This window comes from Heterocephalus glaber, unplaced genomic scaffold (genome assembly GCF_053883595.1).
Source record: "Heterocephalus glaber isolate CG9 unplaced genomic scaffold, H.glaber_assembly_v1.0 deba00001733, whole genome shotgun sequence".
NCBI lineage: Eukaryota > Metazoa > Chordata > Mammalia > Rodentia > Bathyergidae > Heterocephalus > Heterocephalus glaber.
This window is the reverse complement of record NW_028258444.1, coordinates 14607702-14616649: the sequence shown is the minus strand read 5'-3', so window position 1 is coordinate 14616649 and position 8948 is coordinate 14607702. Positions and strand designations below refer to the sequence as shown.

General features: G+C 37.4%; 1 protein-coding gene across 2 annotated transcripts in view; it reads right to left on the bottom strand.

The window, feature by feature from the left end:
* Window positions 1-8948, bottom strand: part of Ano6 (anoctamin 6) — a 181697-nt gene that overhangs the window by 39899 nt on the left and 132850 nt on the right. For both annotated transcript variants that reach the window (XM_004863154.4, XM_087199956.1), the window contains exons 9-10: window positions 8395-8500; window positions 4196-4256 (exon numbers count right to left, since the gene is read on the bottom strand). In XM_004863154.4, coding sequence (XP_004863211.1) covers window positions 4196-4256; window positions 8395-8500 — 167 coding nt within the window. The remainder of the gene's footprint in view (window positions 1-4195; window positions 4257-8394; window positions 8501-8948) is intronic.

The window sequence follows — 8948 nt, the reverse complement described above, 5'->3', positions numbered from 1 at the left end:
CCTCACCAGAGCTGGACCGATGGTGCACCATGCTTCTGAATGTCCAAAACAGAGCTCAATAAATCTCTTTTCTATATCCATTACCCAGCTTTAAGTATTTTGTTATAGGAATGGCAAACAGACTAATACAATACCTATACACATAAATGAAACAAACCAGTACTGATTTCATAAGTCTATTAAAATTATGCTCAAAGACTGGTGGCATCTTATTCCTGTTATACAAAGGACAATACCCATGTCAGATGAGGTAGAAACAAAGAGACGGAACTGACATTTCCTAAGTCACTTCTAGTTTTCATAGCTCCAAACAAAATAGTCTGATTCTATCAATCAAAATAAATATTTTTGCATCTTTCCCAAAACTGGCTACAGATTTATTAATATACATCACATTTTGTCACTGATCCAGTCAAATTATTCACAGGGCTCTTTTATTCTATGGTTGTTGCTTTTGGTCTGTAGAGCCTTAGATAATTTGCTTAATCTACTCGCCATTTTCCTCACCTTTAAAATCATGTCATTTTTCTAGGTATCTATCTAGCAACTGTATCAAAAAGAGATGATTCATGAAAATAAAGAGCTTTTCCCACAAAAAAAGCAACATAAGCAATTCTAATCAATGCTATTAGTATGAAAGAATAGTGGTTATTCTTCCCCTTTCTCCCTGAACATAAGGGACAAAATGGTTGATGTTTACTAAACCCTGAACTTCAGGGTCAATTCTCCTAAGTGCTAAGACTGCAATGTAAGCAAGAAATATCATGATTTTGTAAGCAAATTCTCAGCCTCGAAGGCAAAACTCCTGGGAGTTCCAGAATGGGTGGGAGCTTTGGTTCCTCATTTCACTTGCAGGCCAGGACTGTGGGGGCAGGGTCTGTGGAAGGCACTGGTAACCTAGTAGAGTTTCTGAGTGTTCTGGAGTACTGTATTCCTAGACCACGCCAGGGCGGACCGACATGCAAGTCCCACACAGACAGCCCCAGGACAAGGGATGACTGTGTATGATCACAGATAGAGATTTCAGTTCTGTGTCTTTTGCTCCCATTCTCTGCAATGAGACAACTAGTACAACTCCAGTGGGCAATGCTGCACTCTTATTTTCTGGCAAATCACACACCATGGAGCTCTAGTCAATTAGTTAAAACTCTTACATCAACATATAAGAAAAGAGAGAGGGTTGTCTGGGTCTTGGGAATAAAAAGCAGCTTCACTCAATCATGTTATTATTAGATCTAAAGAAAATAGGAATCAGATGAAGAAGATGCCCATACACAGAAAAGGGGTTCAGAGCAGTATACTCTTGGTGCTGTTATATCCTGCAATGAGTAAAGACAAGAGACATGCTCTGGTAGATGTGAGTGTTCTTGTTACTATGAGAGTTTGCTGCTGAAGATCTGGGATGTTTCAACAGGCTGTGAAACTATTCAGACCTCAGGGCTTACAAAGGTCTGTGAGGTAGATTAGTGTGCTCAGTCTTTACTGCACTTTGCTAACTTGAAGGAGGTTAGAAACTACATTTCTCAGATTCCCTTGCAGCTAGAGTTTTAGATGTGACTTTTAAAATGACTGTCAGACACATCTGTGTGTCACCAAATAAAAAACTGTGTTGAATAGAGGCTGTGTTATTTTGCTGCTGTGGACCCCCAAGAAGTAACAATTGCAGTAGCCAGTTCCTTATCCCCATGTGGAGCTAGTGAGGCTTCTGGATTCCATGGATCCTTAGTGAGCCAGGTGTCTCAACTTTTTTTTCTGGAAATTACTAGGCCCTATTTATCACTCAGCCCTCAGGTATGAAAATTAAAAACTGCAGTTCATGTGGCCAAGAGTCTGAGCCACGGAAAATCAGGTGGAAGTAGTTAAGCAACAAGAAATGGGGAGAGTGAATATGTTCAGAACCTTTACTATAATCACAGGTTGTGTTTAGGATTCCATAAGTAAAATTGAGAGAGCTGCTTTGACCTAAAAGGGAGGACATTTTTCATACAAGTATATGGTTTTTACTGTATTCATTATAAAACATTTTTTATCCTCAACTTTTATCATTTCCAGTGAGGAGAAAAATACTTTGTCACATCCACTTGGGACAAAAAAGATGCTACAGGAATATGAAGGCGATGATATGAATAACTTCACAAGAGTCTCCCCCGTTGGGTTCTGCAGTTTCAGACTTTCTGTAACGAGGTTCACAGCGATGGTTCTCATAAGGCAGTAACAAGGAAAGCAACACAAAGTACTTAAAGAGTTCATCATCTAGACATACACTTAAAGATCTACATATGATGCTACAGGCAGTACTGAAATGTCTTCTGCATTCTAAAATCAGACAAAAATAAAATTAGCCCAGTGCAAAAGGCAGTTTCATAAACTTGGTATAGTTAGTAATCAGAAAAAAGGAAGGTTACTGGGAAATCTGAGGTCTTTCTTAGCAAAATTAATGTATTTTTTTGTTTTATTTAAAATGCTTTATTTTGCAATCAGCATCCACTAGTATAGCACAGTTCAACAGATGTATTAGTCACACAGATTACAATCAGTGCTGAGACTGCGGTTAAGACCACAGTTAAAAGCGCTGACCCATATGTTCAGCACTTGAGCTCTTACCCTAAAAAAAAAAAAAAGATGTATTTTTACAATGGAGGAGTGTAGGGGATCTTAATATATAAATCTGATCTTTATTTTTATGTGTCAAATTTTGCCAGTGTGGTCTCCAGCAAAAACATGGAAAATATCTAATGACAATGTCACTTACTAAGTCTGGCACCTTTATAGTTCACTTTATCCATGAGTGGCAACTAACATCTCTAAATAGTGTGCACAATAACTGGATTTTGTCTGTTCACTGATCCATTTGGTGACCCTTTTTGTAGGCACAACCATTCCAAAAGAGACAGACTGCTGAAGATACTTGGGAGTAAGGCTTTCTACATGTTGCATGGATTGATGTTTCCTCTTAAGAAACTTGGGTCAGTTCTTTCCCCCAGCTTCCTTTAACCCGAACCCTACTGTCCCTTTCTGCACAGGATGAAACTGGAAATGTATTTGTCTTTAAAAATGCAAATTTTTCTCCTATGTTAGAACATGTACATCAATTAAACATTTAGAAGTCTCCATTTAAAGAAAAGAATTGTGTCATTAAATCAACGAAGCTATATAAAGTAAAAAACAAACACAGTGGGGACTTAACGTTCTTTAGGATTATATCTATTTTACTTATTACACAATTTGCATTATGAGACAATATACTAAGTAATCATTCATATAGATGTGTAAACATAAAGCTCGCCCATAATCCTTTTGTTGTTGCTTCTTCCCCGTTCTCACCTCCACAAAAATGAGATGGGACCACAACTACAGGGATGGTTGTAAATACAGGCCCAAAAGTCTGAAATGCTTCAAAATTTGAAAATTTTTGAGCACTGATATGATATGCTCAAATACTTCAGATATTGGAGCATTTCAGATTTCAGATTTTTGGATTAGGGATATTCAACTGGTAGTCTATACACATATTCCACAATCTGAAAAGACTGAAACATTTTCAGTCCCAGCATTTCAGATAAGGTATGCTTTATGTATAATAGCTTCCAATGAAGGAATCACACTCCTGTATCCAAGCCTTGAGGTAGCTCTCCCATCCTTCACCCCTACACTGATGCTGGCTTGGCCACATGACCTGCTTTGGTTGATGAAACATCAGTGAACTTGATGCAACCATATGCTTAAAAATGCCTGAACTTTAGGTCTTGTCCTCTCTTGCTTTTCTTTGGAACCCTGAAACCATATGAAGAACCCTGTGCTAGTCTATTTAAGGATGGGCGACCCGATGGAGCAGAGAAAAGCCTTCCCAGCTGAGCCCCCCAACCAATACAGGCTTTTAACTGCCAGACCATCTAGCCCCAGTGGAGCCATCAGCTCGCTGCAGAGATCACTGAGCCACCTTCCAGCCGACCCACAGAACCATGGCAAATAGTAAACTGAGCAATAGGGTTTAATAATGCTTTAAGCCACTACATTTGAAGGTGTATTTTTACGCAGTAAAGGCTAACTGATATAATGGCCTTAGAATTACAAATGAAGCTCTAGCAAAACTGAAGCTTAGGCAATACAAAGTCTTACAGGTGGGTTGTTTGACAGCCTATATGAAACTGCATAATACTAGTAAATTGAATGTATAAAAATAAAAACAACTTACCCCATATTCCCATAAATACTGCAAAGACTAGGGTTCCAAAACTGTCAAAGATGCACAATTTCTGGAAAACAACATGTAAATGAATCAAAGTTCTTCCCTTATTAGAATTAAGTAAATATGCAATGTCTTGTATAAGCAGTCTGAATTTCTTTTAAAGGTGATACCTACTTTAACAATCACCATATGTATACAGACTTACAGGTGGAATTTCTCATGCTTTTAAAAGCAAACAGCCTTTGCTATATTGAGTGCATCTTCCAATGGAATCTTTCTGTACGACAATAAAGAAAACAGGTGCAGCTACTAAGATCCCACTCAGCTTAAAGCCTTCGTCAGGACTGAAAAATGGCCTCTTTTTAGAAGATGTCATATGAATGTGAGGAATACAGTGGCTCTAACAACATGATGCCCTGTGAGCAACTTTCAGATTTATGATTTGCATCTTAGCGTCATTTCACCCTTCTCAAAGGAGCAAGTCCGGAATTCCTGCTTTTCTTGTTAAAAGAAGTACAAAGCTGTGTGTACGTGAAGATGTTTCTCTGCCAGAAGAGCCCGGTTTCCTCAAACCCAAGGGTGGCTTTTATCTTGTGGCTGGAAGGTGCTTTCATTAGGATAAAGGATACACAGGTGGTTTCTCTAACATTACAATCATCATGAATGATAAGTAACACAGATATGTTATACAGCCAAAGAAGGCTCTATTCTTAGCTCTGCTAAGTCTGGTTTCTTTGCTAGTACTGGTACACAAAGAGCCCATCCCCATCTATGACTTCCTGGAAGACCTTTCAATTGGTTACAAATTTTTGTCAATAAGTGTTTTTACATTTCTTAAAACTGTAAAGATAATGCAAAAGTGGCAAAGATATATCTACTTTGTAATAGGTAAAATGAAAAGTAAAGATGGCAACAATTGGGTAGAAAAAGAAGCTAGGTAGGGGTGAAAAAAAGCAAACTTTTCATATGCTAATCAAAATTCAGTCTACTTTGTTTTACATAATTTTGGGGGTTGTCTTTTACACTCACAAAGGGTGGGTAAACTGTTATCTATGGAAAAACACTAGTCATGTTATTCTTGTTAAAAAAAAAAAGAAACCTAGTCATCATCTCATCCATCTGGTTTCCAAAGCATATAAATGCCTCCTTGATCATCCACATATATCCTGATCAGAAAGCATGATCCTAAATTGTCTTACTCAATTATTCTTTTAAAAAATCCAGCTCAAGGAAGACAGAATTAATAAAAGCATGACTGCTAGGGGAACAATGCTCTCCACCTACTCCTCTAGTCTTGCGATTCTATAAAGCACATATTACAAAACTTTTGGTTTTGACTCATGGAATCATCATCTTCGAGTTGTCTTTTATTGTTATGCTTTAACCTTTATTGTAAATTATATGAAAAGTCCTATGAAAAAGAGCTCTTGCATGTTATAAATTAAACATTCCCTCCAGGGTCAGTCCCATTTTAGTAATCAATGCAAGTCTTTCTCTATTTGATACTTCCCTGTTTGTCCTGATACTTTTGCCCACTCACTTTGGAAATAAAAAATACTATGTGTGAAACCTCAGCTCTACTCTTTGGGAAAGTCAAAACATATCTGTCAGGAGTAGAGAGAAAAACTGAAGTGGTGAGGGACATCAAGTTTACTGTCACTGCCAAGATCACACTGGCTACCTAGCTCAAGATGACAGGTTTTGCATTCCTAGGTGGGGGATGAAGTTTAAATACTTGCAACATGTGTGAGAATCAAGAATCCAGGTGAAAGAATAAGATGTTTCACTTCTCTGCTCTGTGTCCCACGAGAGCCATGTGGAAAGGGGAAGAAGGCGGCCAAGTACGCAGGGGACTTTCTTAATAAGACGCCTAGCTTGGCCTGCTTGGCTGGACGGCACAGAGGACAAGGCAGCAGGTTAAGAGCTGCCCTGAATTAGCATACTGTCTGAGTCACATGAAGCAAGGTAAAAAAGAGGGTGCTGCACATGATGACTTTAAGCAGAAAAACCAATCAGAATGTTTAATTACTTTTTATGCTTTCTTTCTTCAAGAGTGAAAAAAAACCCCACTATAAGTTAATGTACTTCTAAGAGCAAAATATTAGAACTTACCATGTTTTCCTTTTATCACGCTAGGCACAAAGCTAAAATTCTTTTTCAACGTTCAGTCGTAATAAAAACCATCAGCCCTATTTCTGCATAATTGTTTCTTCATTTCCTTGGTTCTCACTTTATATTACTATTTTTAGTTTGTTAATCCTTCTAGTGTACATTATCAATTAGTGATTACTCTTCTCTTTCAAAAAAGAGGTAGAAATCACATAAACAAATGTATGAAGAAAAAAGGAATAAATGAATTAACCAACAAATAATAAAGCTAGAAAATGTGTCCTTTTTTGAACTTTTTTTTCCCATTTTACCATTTCTTCCACATTCTTTTATATGTTTCCTCCCTTTGTATATCACACTGGCAAGATTTAAGAGGTCTTTCAAGAAACTGAACTAAAATCAAGGACCCACTGGTTTCCAAAACAATGGGAAGAGTTGTACAGAGAGACATGTGAAAGTCATATGCTAAGGATGGAGCAGAGGAAATGAGGGAAGAGTTGCAGAGGGAAGTGTGAGGGAGAGAACTGCTTGAAGGAAGTGGACTTCGCATTTGTATTTTTTCAGAGTACAATTTGCCTCTAGTATCCCTGGCCTATGCTTAAATCCAGGGCCTCCAGATGTGTGCTGACTCATGACTTAATCGGAGCCAGCATTACTGGAAAGAACTTCCTTCTTCCCATCTTCAAGTCTTTTACTTTGTGTGATCTAGCAGAGATGTTTATATCTGGGGGGCAGTAAGTCTCTTTTATTCAGAAATATAAGAAAGAAAAAGTGTTAACAATGCCCTGCAATCATTTTAACCAAGTGGTGAAATAGGGTTTCAAATGTAAATCCGGGTTTGGGAGTGAAGTGCCTGGTAGCACTGTCAGCTGTCAAGGAACATGGCAATGACAAGAAATGCAGATTTGCCATCAATGCTTTGCCAATTGTCAGTGGGTGACCTTACGGAGATTATTTAATCTCTCAGATCTTTAGTGTTTTAATCTGTAAAATGCAGATACTCTATTTTTACCTATCTCACAGGGATGGTGTATTTATCAAAAGCAGTAACATCAGTATAAGAACTTTGAAAAGTATAAAATATATATTCTGTTGGAATCAGATTTATAGTAGTAGGGGCCAGGGATCTGGCTCAGTGGTGCCTGCCTGGCAAGTGCAAGGTCCTGAGTTCAATCCCTGGTACCACCAAAAAAAAAAAAAGATTTACAGTAGTAGGTCAGAATGTTCTAGGGCCATATACTGACTCCTAACCTCTCATAGCAGGACAAGAGGACCATGACGAGGGGAGGTGGCACGTCAGTCATCAGGAAGATGCTCGGAAGCTAAAGGAAGGTGAATCTTCCTTCACCTCTATGGAATTTCCAGCCTGCTTCTCAGTAAGCTCTTCTGATCTCAATGCTTTTCCTAAACCTCCTGGATTTTAAGAGCTCAAACAACCTGCGTGTATAAGGTGAGCTAGATGTGTTTTCTGAGAATATTTTGAGACAAACTTCTTTTATCACTTATCAACAAAACTATATATGTATTGATACATACAGTCTAAATCTGACCAGCAAGGTCTTTAAAAATCCAATCATAGTCTCAACAAACTTTGAAATATAGAAAACACAAATCTCACAAGTACAAATTTCTTAAGTACAAATATGACATTTCTATTCACTTGAGTTAAGGAAAATACTTATAATAATAAATGCAATAAAAAGTGTTCATAAAATAAGCTGGTATGAGACTCTGTTTTGATTACCTGAAATACTCAATTTCAATTCCACCATTTTCTTACTGGCTCTCCATGAGATTTTAGACAAACCTTTTTTTTTTTGTTACCGGGGATCAAACTTGGGTCCTTGCGCTTGTGCAGCAGGTGGCAAAACCACTGAGCTAAATCCCCAGCCCTAGACAAGGCTTTTAATCTCTATTATTTGTGAAAGAGGAATAAATACACATTACATACTACCCTTCAGACTGTCTGGAAGTTTAGTCAAAAAACACCCTTCCAAATTCCTCAGAGAAAAAAGATATAATTTCTATGTAACACTTAAGTGATAGAATTTTAAAAGTTTCATTTATGTGTAAATATTTAGAATAATAAAGATTACCTTTGAGGACTCGCAAGTAATATTGAGCTTCCAAAATGGACAAAGCTTATCACACTGAGGACACATTATGATATTGCCACCAATATCCGGATCACAAACTTCTTTGCTAAAGAGAAATAAAAATGTAAAAATTTTAATGAAAGAATTTCCTTTCTACAGGATGATAAAATCCAGTATCTATTTATAAGAAACTAATCTATACTTCTGCAAAACTAGCAAAAGAAGTAAACTTCATTAGCCTGATAAAAGCTTGCTACATAAACCCTATAAAAATCATATATAATAGTAAATGTTGAAAGTATCTCCTTTAGCTGAAGAACATGACAAAGAGTTCTACTATCACCACTTGTCTTAGTTAGAAGTCCCTGCCAGCACATTAAGAACAAGAAAGATTGTCAAGAAGATTGGCCAGAAAGAAAGGAGAAATATTTTTTTATGTCATTCAGGATTGATTCCAGCATATTTGCACTAAGCTACACTCCCAGCCCTTTTAAAATATTTTTTATTTTGAGTCAGGGTCTCACTAAGTCACTCAGGGTGAGACTGAACTTGCA